At 39.6% G+C, this 17761-nt stretch overlaps 2 protein-coding genes and 1 long non-coding RNA gene across 5 annotated transcripts in view; 2 read left to right on the top strand and 1 right to left on the bottom strand.

The window, feature by feature from the left end:
- LOC116330813 (rho-related GTP-binding protein RhoA-D) overlaps positions 1–5308 on the top strand; it is a 19843-nt gene extending 14535 nt beyond the window's left edge. For all 3 annotated transcript variants that reach the window (XM_031753259.2, XM_031753257.2, XM_031753258.2), the window contains 4 exons: positions 53–208; positions 2099–2219; positions 3277–3407; positions 3529–5308. In XM_031753259.2, coding sequence (XP_031609119.1) covers positions 53–208; positions 2099–2219; positions 3277–3407; positions 3529–3702 — 582 coding nt within the window. In that variant the 3' untranslated portion in view covers positions 3703–5308. The remainder of the gene's footprint in view (positions 1–52; positions 209–2098; positions 2220–3276; positions 3408–3528) is intronic.
- On the bottom strand, positions 3891–17761 carry LOC116330787 (putative helicase mov-10-B.2). The gene is made up of 23 exons (XM_031753226.2): positions 17281–17761; positions 16201–16303; positions 13869–14050; positions 13291–13387; positions 13053–13194; positions 12709–12961; positions 12494–12604; positions 11267–11444; positions 10635–10777; positions 10349–10525; positions 9993–10105; positions 9680–9876; positions 9240–9337; positions 9013–9110; positions 8826–8924; positions 7759–7864; positions 7556–7673; positions 7233–7424; positions 7018–7095; positions 6807–6932; positions 6633–6721; positions 6404–6516; positions 3891–6266 (listed from the first exon to the last, which is right to left on the bottom strand). Exons 1-23 carry the CDS (start codon positions 17412–17414, stop codon positions 6205–6207), a joined length of 3009 nt encoding a protein of 1002 aa, XP_031609086.2. The 5' UTR covers positions 17415–17761; the 3' UTR covers positions 3891–6204.
- The window catches only part of LOC120435413, a 28947-nt gene continuing 27495 nt past the window's right edge, over positions 16310–17761 (top strand). The window contains exon 1 of the long non-coding RNA XR_005609711.1: positions 16310–16587. This is a non-coding gene — a long non-coding RNA (uncharacterized LOC120435413). The remainder of the gene's footprint in view (positions 16588–17761) is intronic.

Below are 17761 nucleotides of genomic sequence, written 5' to 3'. Positions count from 1 at the left end.
TCACTAATCATCACAAACTTGTTTACTAATCAAACTGTGTTGTGTTTTATAGATGGCTGCAATCAGAAAGAAACTGGTGATAGTTGGGGATGGTGCGTGTGGGAAAACGTGCCTGCTTATTGTCTTCAGTAAGGACCAGTTCCCAGAGGTCTACGTCCCTACTGTGTTTGAGAACTACATCGCTGACATTGAAGTTGATACCAAACAGGTACGTCGTATTTGAAATATCCGTTTTTGGTTTGAAGACTATCAATAATTTAAAGTACTGAAATAGAAGTAATAGTTTGACATTTGTGTATTTGTAATAACTTCACTTAAAAAGAGGTTAGAGTTTCCATTTGACATTTATTTTTTGTTTGGAAAGGTAATAAAAGCTTCTTTTTTTTTCTTTTTTTTTGTAATCAGTGGCTCTCAGCCATTTGGCTTGTGATTCTTACAAAACATCAGCATCTATTTGAGCTCCTTGTCACTGTTTAAGACATTTGTTAGTTTTTAGTATTTCCCCTCCAAGCTTCTCGTATGGTGCCATTTAAACAGTAGTTAGGTTATTTCTGAAAAGTAGGACAAATAAGAGTCCAAAACAGTTTGCAGTTTGTTTATCCTGTGGTTTGAGTACTAATGTTCTCTGTGAACTTTCAGTTATTAAATGAAGAAAATGAAAGTATAAGGATATACTTTTCTAATAAAGAAGCAAAGACTGACTACACTGGTGTGTATGTATTGATAATATTAATAGGAGACATTTTATATTACAGGTATTACTCCTACTCTTACTACTTAAGTACTTTTGCTTATATAATATTTTAAATGGTGTTCATTTTACTTGTTGTGGAGTATGAGTGCAGTGTTCCTCTTTTACACAAGTGCAGAAACTAAGAGCAAATTTGAGCTATTTCTTGGAACAGGCAGGTTTATGTGACAGTCTTTGACCCTGTTGATTGTGGACCACATCCCATCAAGATTGATGGCAATAAGTGCCTGCTCTGAGAGAATATTTGTGCTATTTCATTGTTATAAAGCCGCAGATCTCCAGCTAGCAACAGGAAATGGATCAGTGCCACCTTCCTGTGCAAGGTCGGGACCTCTCTCCTAATACATCATGACTAATGTCCCGTTTCCTGTTCCTTTTTCCTGTGGTGTAAAATTGGGGATCAGCCGGTTTTTACTTCAATAGGTTGAATGTAATGGACATCTCTCAGCTGTGGCACAAAGAATTTAAAATGTAACAACTTTATTTGATGCCGGAAATATTTTATAACACTGTTTGACTTACACCTTATATTACGTTATGGTTAATGTTACTAAGAAAAAAAGATTTCTCTTGGGAACCTGACTCCTAAGAGACATCTACTGGTAAAAGAAGCAAAAGGCAGCTGACTGAGGTTCTTCCTGGTTTGAAATAGCTTATTTTACAACAGGTTACGTGTTATATCTCATTAAATATTGAAAATACCCTTCCTGTGGTAGACTATAAGTGCTGTGTCTGGGCAATCTTGTTAAGAAGCTTGTGAGCCAACAAGAAACATGTGAGACGTAAGAAAACCCCAGAAGAATTGTTGAGACTCTGGAGTACAATCAAGATGTACTCCAGCTGTGATTAGTAGTAAAAATACTGCAAATTAAATCAGCAGAAGGATAAAATGCATAAAGAATGCAGTTTAGTCCTCAGACAGTTTAGTTTTTACTTTAAAAAAAACATAATTTCCTCATGAAGTGACATTTCTAGGCTACTGTGTACTAAACATTCCTGTGTAGTTCCTTGTGGTTGCATTGTAACTAGAGCTACAGCTCATGCTGACCTCTCGCAAATGATTTTTGCAAGGGTTTTCTTTTATCTGGAGCAAGCGAGGCACTGAGGGACTTCTAACAGCTTGATTAACAGCTGAGATCCTCTGGGAACCACCTACACCTCTGCAGACTTGCTAGTTAGGCCCGGTAGTGGAGGAATGAGTTGTTCTCAGTTATTTTCCTCCCTCTGTCCAATGGGATTTCTTTTGTTGTCTATACTCTGTTTTTGTATTTTAATGCTAGCAAGTGTATGCTCTGTGTTGGAGCTGCTTGCTTCATATGTTTTGTTCTTTGTCTTCCTCTCTCTCAGGTGGAGTTGGCATTGTGGGATACAGCAGGTCAGGAAGACTATGACAGATTGAGGCCTCTCTCCTACCCTGACACAGACGTAATCCTCATGTGTTTCTCCATAGACAGTCCCGACAGTTTAGGTAAGGCGGCGGTGAAAGTGTGTTTTAGTTCATTGCTGTGCCCCAGTTAAGATGTTTTTCTGAAATCAACAAGCAAAGTCTCAAAGTTCCTGAGACAGTGTTGTATTATTTTTTGTAAGATTAGTTTACAACAAAGGTCACCTGGCAGGGAAATGTTCCAGATTTTATCTGTTCATGGTGCTAAGTTTTCTTACAAAGGGTTTTCCCACATATTTTATTGGTATCGTAACCTGCTGTTGAAATTCCATCTTCCACTGTCATGGAAAAGTCATAACTTGACTGGTTGAACTGCATTACGATGTATTAGTATGTACGCACACACAAGATTACAATCGTTCTTCCAATGAATTGAGGAATGAAGTCTGGCCATCAGAAGACCTTTGTAACTTTGATTGCTATGGTAGACATGGACAAGGGTATGCACGGACTGGAGAGGGTTCACAGCGCATCAGGAACATGCAGTTACTATGGATGAAATGCAGGAAACTTGGATATATTTCTTCAGCGAGGTTTTGGGCGCAGCCTTTAAATGCAGTTTCCTCTACCACCTCAGCATCTCCTCAAAATCTCAGCAGGGTACTTCTTTTATAGTCCTTAGGTGTTAAGCAAAGCTTAGCAGAGCGTCACTGTCTCTGGGCTTGGTTAAATATGTGGAACTACCGGTAGTGTGGGATGCTTGTGTTTATTTTTGTTGTGTTGTCAGTCCTTTAACATTGCCATGGCCACAGAGAAAACAAAAGTCATGAAGTACTATAAATGTCTTTTAGAAGAGTGAAAATAAGGGTTGTAACTTAGCATTACAGCCAGTCTTTGATTTTCTCATCCATGCTTTACGATATTCCTACTCTAGCACAAAATGTAATCTCTGTTCAGAGAAAAATTGCTTGTTTTGTAGACTGTGTATGTGACTCTAGCTGTCAGTGACCGCTTGGCATTTTTTTTTTTTTTGTGCACAGTCACAAGGGAAACTAGTGACTGTCCTTTATAGGAGGGAAAAGGTCTGGTACAAAACTAATGCTCTGATTTTTATATATGGAATTTGTCTTTCTTCTTTTAGAGAACATTCCTGAGAAATGGACACCTGAAGTGAAGCACTTTTGTCCCAATGTCCCAATCATCCTCGTGGGCAACAAGAAGGACCTTAGGAATGATGAACACACACGCAGAGAGCTGGCCAAGATGAAACAGGTCTTGTATTTTGGGGTTTGGGGGTTTTTTTTGGGGGGGTGTTAAAGGAAACATACTCAGTAGATAAATGTCCATGCACAACCACTGAAATTTTAACTGGCTTTCTATATATGATACCCAGGAACCAGTAAAGCCTGAAGAGGGCAGAGACATGGCCAACCGCATCAGTGCCTTTGGCTACCTGGAGTGTTCAGCCAAGACCAAGGACGGAGTGCGGGACGTGTTTGAGATGGCGACCAGAGCGGCACTGCAGGTGCGCAAGCGTAAGAAGAGGGGTGGCTGCCAGATTCTGTGAACAGCCAGAGTGTGTTGGCCACTCAGCACCTGAGGGAGGACTACCCCCTCCCCGACACACAGAGCAAACCTAGAGAAACCTTAAATCAATGGCTTCCATGGACTTCACAGACGCAGATATGCCACTGGCAAATATGAAAGACTGACACACCTGTTTAAAAGCAAAACAAATCAGCCTTTTTTTTCCCTTTTTTTTTTTAAAGCAGCCTCCTCTGCAGCTCACACCTAGTTATTGCTTCTTTCCTGTTTTTTCTCTACCAGAACACAAGCTTGTTTGAAGGACCAACCCGCTTACTTTACTTTTATACATATGAATGTATGTTTGTATTTATGTGCATATACTTTATAAATGTCATGCATTGGCCACTGTGTTATGTTTGTTTACAGAGAAGGGTTTTGTGGACTTTCTCTCACAGCTATGAGCTGCACACAGCTTTACTTTTGCTGTTTTCCTCTGCTTCTCTTCAACCTGTGTGTACCACTTAGTCTCCTTTTATACATCAGCTTCAGTCGTGATTCATAATCTTTTTTTGTCAGACAATTTATTTTAGACCCCAAAAGTTCTATTTCACCAAGTGCTGTGTCAGCAGAGTGCTGTTTTCCACAGCTTTCCCTTCTGACACAAAGGACTAAATTTAGAGCCTGTTCACACGTCATTAATCCACTGAAACCTACATAAAGTAATGCAGGAGTGACTGTATGGAGAGGCTTTGGACTGCACCTTGGTCTCTGTCTCTCTCCATGGCGATGGCTTAAACTGGCACTGCAGACAGTGGTCTATTGTCTTGGACACAATATGCGCAGTCGTGCTCACACCGGCTCTGGCAGACGTCACTACAGCTTTCCCCCTGATGAGCCCTGCATCCTGCCTGTACTGTTTGAGGTCCAGTATACAGTCATCTCACATTACTGTGTACTGGACTCACTGCGGATGAATGCACACAATATACAGCCATATTAATATTATATAACATCAGCCTAGTGTGTGTAAAGGTAGCTGACAACTAGATTAGCAGCTCAAACATCACTGCGTGGTGTACAGGAGCCCTTAGTCACTGTATGGACATTCTTTGAGTTGTGAACAGGCAAAAAAAGCAGTGTCTCTTGAGTAGCCCCTAAAGATGATAGAAATGTTTCCAAACAGTGTAGACAAAGGTGGTGATTAAGAATAACAGTGATGTCTTTTGGCCCTAAGCTAAAACCGTAAAGCTGAAGAGATTTTACACCAATGTGACAAAACTGTAAAACAGAATTGGAATAAAAAAAACATAATGGGGAATGAAACGCCAGTTTAAGCGTGTGTCTGTCCTTCAGAGCCAAAATAAAGAAGTATAGGCCAAAGGCTGTATTCACTCTTGCCCAGGAAGAGCCCAGATCAAATTGTTTGTGTATTACATCTTACAAATATTCATCTTGCCACAATAACAAAAGCAAGATGTTCTTCCACTTGGAGTGGGCGTAGGCTAATATCTGGCCAGTGGCTCTGTCTTAAATGTCACAACAAAATTTGAGAAAATGTTGATTGAAGCTGCTTTACAAACAGGAGTGGGATGTTTTGAATGTCTGAAACATGACAAACATGTTAATAAAGTATTTTTGAAATACTACTTTGGTTTGGTTTTGGAGATGGTTTTAATACATTTACATTTCAATAACGTTTTACTCTTATTTATTACAACTGACTTCTATTCTATAAGTAAATCAGCATTTAAATTTTTGGCATCCCTTGGTATAATATTTAAAATGAGAATTAAAGAGACCTCAGACTTAAAAAAAAAAAAAAAAAAAAAAAAATTGGTAGGTTTGAACATTAAAGTGACCTCATGTGTTGTCATCTTAGATTTATTTTATTAAATAATTTGCTTAAAAACATGAACAAAATTTCCGTGTTTAGTAATCGTAATTTAAAAAATGCATTGAAATTCTCATACATGGGCAGGCAACACTACATGTGCATTTCAGTTATTTAACAACCAGTTAAGACTTGAGCACAGATTGATTTAAAACTGTAAATTCAAGTAATTTTGCTCCTTCGCAAAGTCAGGCGTGGTCCCTAACCGCTCCTTTTGGATTCTATTGACGATCAGCTGCTTTGATCAGATGACAAAGAAGAATAGAATCCTTGTATATAAAGTGCACATTTTAAAGCATATTCGAGCCTATGCACAGAGTAGACTGCTTCATCTGTTCTAGTGCTAGAAAAGTGCACTTCTGAGCTGCTCGAGGAACTCTTCAGTCTTAAGATTTATTGTCACCATGTAATTGTGACAAGTTTTGAAGTGCTGGTGTTAGTGGCGCAGTTCCCTGAGACAAAATAGTTGCTCTAAACACACTGCAGTTATGTCTATCATTGTCTTTGGTTGAGATTATCTAGTAAAATATACTTTGGTTATTCTATCTAGTTTTGGACATTTGATATAGGAAAGTGTTCATTTAGGAAAGTTTGATAGTGCTTGGTGCTGAAATAAATTCCTCTGAACACTTTTTGGGGCTCTCCTTTGGCTCACATGTCATTCCTCCACTCAGGGTCCAGCTGCTGCTGAATGACACTCTCTGCAGTCTCAACTGGTGAGAAAAGCAAAATTCAAGGTGGAGAATTTTAACATGTTCACATGAGGAAGGTATTTATGAAAAAGATTACCCTCAGTTTCATATGTTTTTGGTCAATGGCACAATTATTGTAATTAGCCTATGTTTACTACCTGTGGGCTCAATTGAGATGTAAAGTGCTTGAAGTCGAGCTACCACATCTTCATCTTCCTCTGCCCGAATGATGCCAGTGTAACCTCCTTCATCTCTGCAGTACTGGATGAAGCTGCAGGCGAACAGGGAAAGAGTGAACAAGAAAGTCAGCGCAGATCACTCGTTCAAATTTAAAGCTGAGTTTAAAATTTAACGTTTGCTGAAAGCAGAAGTAGGAGTGTCACGTGCCGGGCCCAGGTGGAATCTGTTTCCAAAATTCTGGGGTTTCCCACCACAATCAGCAGGGCTTTAGCTCGAGTCACAGCCACATTAAATCTCTGGACAACAAAAGAACATGTCACAATAATTTGTAACTGCAGGCTCTTCATTTTGTGTGTCTGTGTATGGGTCTGCGTTGTTTACCTTCTCATTTTTGACAAAGCCCAGGTTGAAATCCTTGTCTATCTCTGTGTAATTGGGGCTGCTTCGAACTGTAGACACCAAGATGACTCTCCTCTCCTGGCCCTGGAACTCCTCCACCGAACCAACCTGACACACACACACATGAATATACATTTCTGACACACTTACTACTCTGTGTTTTGTAGTCTTTTACTGTCCAACATTTAGTTACCTTAAGGTTTTCCATCCTCATAAATTGAAATTCTTTTTCCAGACCAATTTTTTCCAGTGCTCTGCGGATTTTCTGCACCTGTGTGACACAAAGAAAAACATAACCACTAACCACACCTTTAAATCTGCATCTTGTGCTCTCCACGTGTGTTCATTTGTAGTTATAGCAAAGGTTTATAACCACTACATTTAGTTAGTAAAGAAATTTAATCACACCTGCTTCCTGTAGGGGGCGATGATGCCTATGTCTCGGGGTGCAATCTTGGCCATACCCTTCTTGCCTTGTGCCTGCAGCAGTTTCCGCACATAGCCAATCAGCACCTCCACTTCAGCTACATTGAAGAAAGAAGGACTGCTGGCCTCACGTTTGTCAATGCCAGTCACCCCATGGAAGATCACTGGGAAGTTCTGAAAGACATAAATTTTGAATTGGTTTTGTTGCTTTGATTTCCAAAAGCAGTAGAAGAAGACTGGATGTGTAAATGAATTCTTTGTACATACACTGCACAGTACACACTTGTTAAAAGAAGAATCATTACCTTTTTTGGTAGTTCTTCCCAGTCGCAGTAGAAGTTTCGCGCGTACTCATCTGCACAAGCCTGCAGCTCCCCGTCATAGAAAAGCTCATTGGGAATTTTGAGAATGGCAGGATGAGACCTGAAAGAAGAAATGCACATTGTTGCAAATCAAGCAAATCAAGTTTTTATCACCGAGCATCCTTAGACTCTCTCTTCTCGCACACCTGTAGTTCCGCAGCAGCTTGGTGACAAAACAGTTGCTGAACACACCACCAGCGTTCTTCTGGTACATAGAGAAGTTATTCATCAGCCGCTCCAAGAGGGACACTCCTGTAGACAGCACAGAGAGTTTTTAAAATCAAATGTCAGTTTACTACACACACAAGAAAACAGTTCAGGGCAGTATCCATCCATTCATTCATCAATGTTTTTTTAACCACGTGTCCAAGCCAGGGCCATTGGGGGGGCTGGAGGCTATCCAAGGTGTCACAGGGCAAAATGCAGAGTACACCCTTAACAGGTCACCAGTCCGCCACAAGACTCACACAGAGAAACAGAAAACCATCCACATCTGCAACCAATTCTTCTTCTTCTTTCAGCTGCTCCCTTCAGGGGTCGCCACAGCAGCTCATCTGCCTCCATCTCACTACATCCATGAATCTTCTTTGTGACCTTCCTCTTTTCTTTTTGGCTGTCAGTCCACATTTGTCCAGTATATCTACTTTCCCCTCCTCTGCACATGTCCAAACCATCTCAGCCTTGTCTCTTTAACTCTGTCTCCAAACTGCTCAACCTAAGCTGTCCCTCTGATGTACTCATTTGTAATCTTGTTTATTCTGGTCACTCTCAAAGAAAATTTTAATATCTCAAGCTCAGCAAGCAAGAAGGAGATCAGAGCCAATCCCTGATGTAATCCCACACCCATTACTCCACACCTCACCACTGTCTCGCTGTCCTCATGCACCACTCTCACATATTTCTCTGCCACTCTTGACTTCTTCATGCAGTACCACAGCTCCTTTGGTGGCACTCTATCATCTGCTTTCTTTAGATCCACAAAGACACAGTGCAACATCTTCTGACCTTTTCTGTACTTCTCCATCAACACACTCAAAAAAACATGTCACATCTGCAATACTCTTTCTCAGCACCTTGCAGCCAATTCAGAATCCCCAATGACATGCATGTCCTTGGACTGTGGGAGGATGAAAAATACTATGTAGCCTTATTTCTCCGTATTACAGTGGATTTGTGCGCAAGGCAACATAAGTGTTCTCACGTCTGTACTTACCCATGCCGTATTTCAGAGCATAAGGAGATCTAAGAATGGGGCCAAGCTGCTTGGGGTCTCCAGCCAGAACAACCTGACCAGCCGTTGCATCGAGCAACCCTTTGGTACCAGAAAATAACAAAAATCAACCATCATATGAAACAAATTTAGTACAGCTTTAGAATGGAAAACTCTTTGTTGTTTATACCTGCCAATGGGACTATACACTCAGTCTCCACGGCGTGTCCAGCCTCGTCCACAAACACATGAGTGAAATGTCCTTCTGGAATGTCACCTGAGACCAATCTGCACAGATCAACAAATGTTTACATGGCACAAACTCATATTTGTCACGTTCATCTGTCATGTTTAATGTTGTGTTAATGTTATAGACAGTGTCATGCAGATATGACTGCAGTGTGAGTCATTCACTACCTTCCGGCAGTTAACAGGGTGGTGACCATGACCTTATACTTCATCAGCTCTTCTTTAGCAGGGAAAATGTAACACTCCCCAACCAGGTTAGAGCATTCCTGTAAAGTGCCATCGTATCATAAACCTCAGTGAGACTTAATAAAATAGCATCAAGCACTAGAAAGCACATCAACACTGTGGTTAAGAAATGAGTGAGTGAGTCCTCATTCAGTGTGTCATGCATGAACGTTACAGTCATGAAGTGCATTTCACATATAATGTAGATACTTAAATGTAAACTACTGAATGAAAGTGTGCTTTAATATCACAGGTGAATGAAAGGTAAAGCAGAGTTAGTTTCTTGATAAACTGCATGCTCCATTAAAAAAGAAAAACAAATAATTTTCATTAAATGACTGAATGTCTTTATCATTTCAAATAAATGAACTCCCCCCACTGACCATTAGTTCATCAGGAACAAGTGTTGGGTCCCGGCTACTGGCATACATGCGGTACACTTCACGCTTGTCCACATGCTCCAGAATCCTCTTGCAAAGCAGATCAGCGGCACTGTTGGACGGAGCGCATGCCAGAATGCAGCTGTTAGCCTGTGTCCTCCATATCTGCTTGATGGCCTCCACTACAGTCACAGTTTTTCCTGAATAGAACAGGAAACATAAAAATGGCATCAGCTGAGTTGCATTTTCAGACTTATGATAAATTCCTGGTATAGCAGCTCAAAAACAAGGGGTAGCGATTTTTGGGACCCAGTACCTGTTCCAGGTGGACCAAAAACCAGGTAGGGGGCAGGTTTGGATGAGCCAGCTACAATGTGTTGTACTGCCTGATATTGCTCTGGATTTTTCTCCAGCTGCCTATCAAACAGCCTGTTGATGGAAAAATAAATGGAAAAAAAGGAATAATTTTAGAGCTGAATCACATGCCTGAATCACTCCTGACATTTTAGGATGATTTATACATTTTAAGTGTATACAGAGAACCAAAATTTCAGCCTCAGCTGATTAGTGCAGCACTGATGATCATCCATTATTTATTTACATGTAGAGAAAAAGGATAACACATGCACTGTGTATAAAAAAGTATGTGATCAGTCCACTAGAGTTTCTAACCTGAGCTTGGGAAGGTCCTTTGGTTGAAAGGACATGTCGGGTTCAGTAGGAAACAACACGCTTCCCAGTCTATGTGAAGAAGCCAGTTCTGCCGCTCTGTGCTGGAGACGCAGAGTCAGGCGGTTTATAGTGAACTCAACACTGAACTTCATGCCGTCTAAGAAGCGGCTAAGCAACCTGTAAAGAAATTCACAAAACCTAAGACACCACAAATATCACTTTATCTTGAAATATATTAATCTCCCTTGATTTGTACTTTTATAATACTAAACAGTCATCATCTTACTGGGAGCTGAAACCCAGTCTAACACTGTCCAGCTGCACACTGTGGACGTAGCCACAGTACTTGACCCCTGGTTCTCCAACAGGATACACCAGCAGCTTGTCTCCTCGGAGCACAGAGGGACGGTTCTCAGCCACACCAGGCACCTGGGAAAAGGGACAAGAGCTATCTGTCACAAGGACAATTGTGATGACACAAACATGAACTGAATGTGTCGCCACAAGCAATCAAGGTTGTGCAGAGGTCCTTATAATTTTTAGGAACCGACACCAAACACGAGCTTCACATATGAATGGGTCAGTGAAGAATGTCCATATTTAGATATGTAGTATGTTTTGTATGAGTTTGATATGGATTTAAAGGAATGACCTTCATAACTGAGGGGTATTTTTCAGTGTTAATTTTTATAACTCTTCTCTGTTCATATTGGTAGACTATGAAACCAGAGCCACCAATATGCTTTAAAATGAAACCTTCAGTTATATGCTCACTAACAACTGGCTTTCTTACCATATTACATATAGTAGTTAGTTGAAATTTTGCTTTTAGTTGGTCTTATACATTTTTATAATTGAACTAATGGTAACAACTAAATGTGATCAGAATCATATATCTAACATATCTGATACATTTACCTCCAGAACAAGAAGCTTCTTGTTCATTTTGTCTTTAGTCATGGTAGCATGTTCTCTGTCAGCGTTGGGGATGTTGTATCTCTTGATGTCCACCTCCATCTGAAGCTCCTCCAGGTACAGCAGCACATGGAACCTCTCTGTGTAGTTCTCCCAGTTCAAGGGACTCTCCAGCATGGCCCTTTGAGACACACCACATGAAAAATAGTTGACATTATATACTGCAAACCATATCACAGAAGCTGAGTTGAGATTCGAGGGTCTCAGTAGATCAGGTCAATTTCTTAATTGCTGATCTTTGCCGTTTGTCACCAAGATTACAAAAAAACTACCAAGCTTGAATTTTGTGAATATTGAGCCATATTACACACAAATTTTAGACAATCTCAGGAGAATGAGATGACTACTGGAAATACTGGATATGCAGGGCAAACTAGACATCATGCCCACTTTCTAGTGGTAAAAGCACCATTCCCACACTGGTACAATGTGGAAGACCAACTAACATCCCATCCAGCTGGGAAGGACATTCACATATGTTTACACACAGAAAATTTGTGTAAAACTGCTTTAGTATAGAGGTGTTCAAAAAAATAAGACTACATTAGTTTTGGCGCAGATGACATTCTTTAAAATGCCAGGCCTTGCTGTCTGCTTTCTCTACTTTCTTCCACTGTCCCTCTAGTTAATCTGTGTTTTTGTCCTATTGTCTCAAAAGAGATCATTGTTAAAACATCATAATAGATGTCACCAGATTATTGAAATCAGAAGACACTGACAACAAACTGATGACACTGCAATTTTTAAAACACTTTTTTTTGTCTGCTTATTTTGTTGGTTTTTGATTTTTGCCCTTTATCCCCGTCCCTCTTCCCCGCTGTTTTTCTTTCCCTTTCTTTCTCCCCTTTCTTTTCCCCAGTCAAGTCTATCCCATATTTAACAAGTGAAAATAAACAATAAAAGGTGAATCAAATAGACCATTACGACAAGGCTGGGATGGTCCATTTGGTAAAGTAAATCCGTTGGGCATCTTTCTTCGCCTTTAGACAATAATTCTGATGGCAAAAGAGCCAAACGGGACAGGCAAAAAAAAAAAACCCCAAAAAACAAAAAAATTTTTTTTTAAAACACTAACCTCATAAAAACAAATAAAAAAAACGAATGGAAAATAAACATGAGCGAGGCAAACTACCATTTAATATTTACCATAATCTCAAGGCTCTTTCTTACCTTGTAGCATTGAACGATGAGTACTTCAATGATGTAGGGAGGTTACGTATGTGTGATGGTACTCGATAGTCTTTTAGCTCAACCACATATTTTAGACGCATTACTGACAGCCTTAAGGAGACAAAAAAAGAAAAGGTGTAATATTATAAAAGACACAGAAAATGTATTTTTGTACATTTACAGTGTACATTTAACAGCTGAGTAAAGCGTCGTACCCTTCAGGTAGCAGCCCATCCACAATCGTGCAATTGACCTCAGGAGTCCAGGCGGGGATGGAGCGAGGTTTGTAGGGGGCTGTAGGTGCTAGCTCCAGTCCCAAGGAAGTTACACACTCAGCCTCAATAACGCGCACAATGTAAAATGCAGCAGAGGATGGCTGCAGGTCTGGTTTGAATTCAAAGGCGAGTGTAGCTGGATAGAAACCAACAAAGCTGAAGTGGAAGAAAGCCTGGATTTTATAGCTGTCACCTGAAAACCGGATGTTGAGTGCGTTAATGGTCAAATTCTACCTGTAATCGGTGAGTCAAATGAGCTAGCTTATTTGTGATGCTCGCGTCACCTGGTTTTAGTGACAGGGGGTTCTGTTTGGTCACTTTCTGCTCGTCAACCAGTGACAAGCACTTGAGCCAGTGTAGCGGTGTGTAGTAGGTGAAATATACAGTTTCTGTTCCAGTGTTTTTCACATGCAGGGTTATCTCACTCTGTTGGCAAAACACATCATTTTGTAAAGTTTTTTTCTTTGTTTGTTTTTAAGCACATGTATATCGGGGAACATTGCAATCTGATGGCTTAAATACCTCAAACGTCTCTTCCACATGTAAGTGAAGTTTTCCATTCTCAAACGAACGTTCGGATGTGATGCTGATCCCATTTTTGTCAGAAATGAAATGGGTTCTGTAGGTGGGAGAAGATCAGAGGCATTGATTCACTGTATTACTGAAGGGGGTTCAGGCCACTTCTTTCAAGTATGCCTTTCTTTTCTAGCTGCATGCAGAAATAATACAGGCAGCAGAGGCGGATGCTCTGTGTGAGTGCAGTGACAGAGGTTAATGGACTGGAAGTAGCCACACTTGCACCTCCATGTTGTGCATACATGCCTGGCCTGTTTGACATTTGCCACAGCACATGAGTTATGTTTTCCCATGTTCTTCCAGAGTACTTTCACATTTCATTTACTCATTAAACAAAAAACATTCCTAATGGTTTGCCTTAAAAATAAAAAGCATGTTCAAACTGTGTGTTTTATTGTGCAGAAAGGAGCAGAACAAAATGTCTGTATGTCCTATTAACATTTAGTAGACATAAAGCACAAAGCATAACTTATTAGAAAAATGGTTCACAGAAGAGTAAACAAAACAGGAGTCTGCCAGGTTACCTCTCTGACTTGAGTTTGTGCATCAGGAGACTGGCCATTTTCCTCCGGTATCTTACTCCTGTCTCTGCCTCATCTGCAGAGGTTGCTGGCTGTCCCATCCCCGGACTGGCTGCTCCATTCTGAGCAGGCGTCGGTTTACGGTCTCTCTGCCACTGCCACTGGTCCACGTAAAGAGCTTTGACCTGTGTGGATCATCACTTCATGTCAGTTTTATCTTTGGATTTAAAAAACGAAAAATCACTGTCACGTTTCTGGCTTTATTTATCTGAGCTTATAAAGTTGCAACCAAGAAAGAGAATGAGCGTTGTCTTAAGAAACTCTGAAGTATTTTCTTCAGACCACAGGATGTATTTTTGAGGAAGTGACAGCATCCTGTCCTTACGTGAACTCCTTAACTCGCTTTGACTTCAAAAGGCTTAATTTTAAACTGATTCCTGTGGACAGTTTAAGAATATTAAGTCCTATAAAATGTTGTCCTATAAAAAAATAAAAAGCTATTTTATTTTAACCATTAATAACACAATTAATGATCCTCCTATTAACAAATACAAAAGAAGAAGAAGAAGAAGCTGAACCTGTTTTGTTTAGACAGTAACAAGACCTTAATGTCTTTTAGAACCTGTCTGGCTTTTTACTATTAGGTGAGTTTAACATGCTGAAAACAAACTGAAACAGTTGCCCTCTGTCAATGGCAAACTAGAGTAAGAATGTTTACTGTAAATATGAACTTTGCTTCCACTTGCACCTCCTCTAACACTAAAGTTAGAATACATGAGGTGTACAATAGATGGTATGGCACATCATGATTTACCAAACTCACAATACCAATTTCAAAGGTCCATTTCAATAAATTTCTCTGATGTAACATTTATGTTGCTGAAAGAAGAGATTGCAGCTCTACCTTTGTGCTGGGATAACCTTTATTAAGTACTCATGGCTCAAAGCACACTCCCTCCAAATAAATCATCACTTTGATTTCAACTGTAGTGCACGCGTGTGAAGTTCATGATCGCCTCTTAGATGGTTTTAGTGCTATCCTCCTGATAAAATCCTTCCAAAGGCACGAAAACAGCTAAAAAGTGCTCAAAATGCTGGACAAGGTATTGGAATTTATTTCTATTTATATATATATATAGTGCCAAATCACAACAACAGTTGCCTCAAGTAACTTTATATTGTAAGTTAAAGACACTACAATAATACACAGAAAACACCAACAATCAGACGACCCCTTGTGAGCAAGCAAGAGCCAAGCAAGGGGGAGGGATATGGGATAAGATATGGGATAAGGTATGAACACTCGTATATATCAACATATAACAGGTTGAGAATAGCTTTACTCTTTGACCTCCACTGTGATAACCAAGAAGTTTGCCTTTTTACATAAAATAAAATAAACCTGCGTAGCCCAGATTTAACTCTGTGGTATCCTCAGGTATGAAAATGGAAGGGCGGATAACTGTTTTATCGGTACGGTTATATTAAAATACAAAAGTTATTCTGGAAAAGTCACAGAAGGAAATTACCAAAATGATAAACAGTGTCAGAGAAACTACTACTACTACTATCAATGACCTGTATTATATCTGTAAAAATATCACAATTTGGAAAAATTTGTTTCATTTATTCATTTTATTGTCAAATGTTGAAAACTTAAAACCTTGAAAACCAAATAAAAATATGTTCACTATTGTGCACTGTAAAATAGGAAGTAACAGCTAACAATGAACTCTTTGCTGATGCCTAAGCGGTATACATGCCTCACAGTCACTGTAAAAACATTTGCATAATGTCAGTGGATTACTGGAAGCTGTATCCTGATGCTTAAAGTAAAAAATTTAGGAATAGACATTCCAAATAAAGCCCTGTTCCTCTTTATACTGTAGCACTGACTGTAAGGGAACATCAGTGTGGCATGTGATCACCAACTCAACACCAGCACCACACCTACCTCAATCCACAAGCTGCCATCTGGACTTCACCCAACAATGACTAAATGCTAAAATTCATTTCATTGGGCTATAATCAGCCTGCAGTATTTTTTTTTTGTTTCCTCAGATAAACATTATTTACCTGTATGATTAACTGATTTTAAATTCAAATGTTTCACTGCATCACTTGAAGTTGTATCACTGAGAGATTCAAAAAATATCAGACATGCCTTGTTATCTCAACTACAAGACTGAGTGATGTGCTTAAATAAAATGTGAAAATGTAAGTTTTATGGTAAAAAAAAAAAAAAAATCAATAATTGAAATCAGTAATTGTTAAGAAATACATGTACCGTTAGAGATTCTGGTATAACAGTTAATGAAATATCAGTAGTGAATACCTTGGAGTTGAAGCGAATAACGTCTCTTCGTCTTGTTATTTTGTTGGACACTTTCAGGGCATACAGGACTGAGCCAAAGTTTGGATCTTTGGCCTCTGGATTCCTAAAGTGTTTACAAAAGAATATCATTATATTCATTGGTGGCAAGTAACAAAGTAAGTTCACTTTTCAAGTGGCAGAAAATATCAAATGCAACATTTCTATTAACTCAACAAACATCAGCAAGAACACAAACTGTGCGCAGTCTGCCGCACAGTGTGCTGCTAGCGAAAAGTCCACCTGCTGTACTGCTGCTTTTTCAGGGAGAGAATGCTAGCTTTAGTCAGAGATGGAGAAAATTGTAAGACAGATAGGAGACAAAAGGAAAAAGAGGGGTTATATGTAAAGGTAAGGACTACTCAGTGATTTCTGATAAACTACAGATTTAAAGATTAAGGGTAATGTCGTCATTTTCAATCACATCTGTGTATGACCTGTAAAATTTATACCACTGCTGTTTGTTTAGGAAATGGAAAAAAGCCAAGATAGGTTGTGAAACATCTGCTGCATCTTGTTCAATTCATTTCTGTAAATCCACAAAGAGCAGCAGGTCAGCCGATCAGCTATACTAGTGGAGCTCACATTAGAAATTATAAAATTGTGAGTTATCATTCTTTTCCCCACTAAACGACTACAACTGATCTTAGGGTTTCCATACCGGCCAAATTCCACTTTAACCTCTGATTGTACTCATTTTTCTGTTAAGGTGTGAAGGCAAAGTCACCCTCCACAATGTAGACATCAGAAAAAATATATATAAATATATATATATTATTTGTTTTGCTGTTATCCTACATAACAGATTGATTTCAGTCTTATATTAATTTGGCACAAGGTTCAGTTACCTTTGCACAAAAATAGGTGGTAGAATTCCTTCAAGGACCTACTTTTTTACTTTCTTACTTTAAGTACGTTTCAGAGCCTGTACTTTTTGGCTTTTACTTCAAGAAGTCGATTCAGTACTTCAACTTTTACTGCAGTTTTAGGTTATGGATACTTTTATGAAACAAGAGTGTGAAATAACAGTGATCAAGAACCCACCTCATCCTGAACTCATTGTTGTAAATGTCTCTCAGCTGAATCCTGTCTGTGATGGACGCTCGATTAGACTCCTTCAAAAACTCGAAGAATTCGAGTCCAATTTGGCAGCGAATAGATAACTTCATATTAACCATGATCAATAGTTGATATTATCAGAATATATCCTAAATCGTCCGTGCCGATCTTCTAAATGCGGATGTAACGCATCAACGCACAGCTTGTGTTTATTTCATAAAGTACCCTAAGACTGGGCTTTAGCTTTCTATTCCTTGACCGCCCGCATGGGCGGAGTCCCTCTACGCTCTCTGCTGCGTACTGAAAAAGAGCAGCAGTACTGAAAAAGTCACGCTCGGAGAGCGAAAGCAGGCACACCCAGAGACTCAGTCAGGCCGGAGAAATGAAACTTAACGCGCTGAGATGCAAAATCAGCTGAGGGCATCTGCAAACAAAACATAACAGGGCAATAAAGCGATTCCATAGG

The sequence above is a fragment of the Oreochromis aureus genome, linkage group 20 (assembly GCF_013358895.1).
Source record: "Oreochromis aureus strain Israel breed Guangdong linkage group 20, ZZ_aureus, whole genome shotgun sequence".
NCBI lineage: Eukaryota > Metazoa > Chordata > Actinopteri > Cichliformes > Cichlidae > Oreochromis > Oreochromis aureus.
This window is presented reverse-complemented; position numbering and strand designations above follow the sequence as displayed.

Bases quoted from the DNA above. Each gene is read 5' to 3' on its own strand.
- LOC116330787 (XM_031753226.2), bottom strand. From the start codon at position 17,414: ATGGTTAATATGAAGTTATCTATTCGCTGCCAAATTGGACTCGAATTC. The intron at 10,526-10,634 runs GTAAGATGATGA...ATTTCTTTACAG, and splicing joins AGACTGGGTTTCAGCTCCCA to GTTGCTTAGCCGCTTCTTAG. The intron at 7,425-7,555 runs GTAATGATTCTT...TATGTCTTTCAG, and splicing joins GGGAAGAACTACCAAAAAAG to AACTTCCCAGTGATCTTCCA.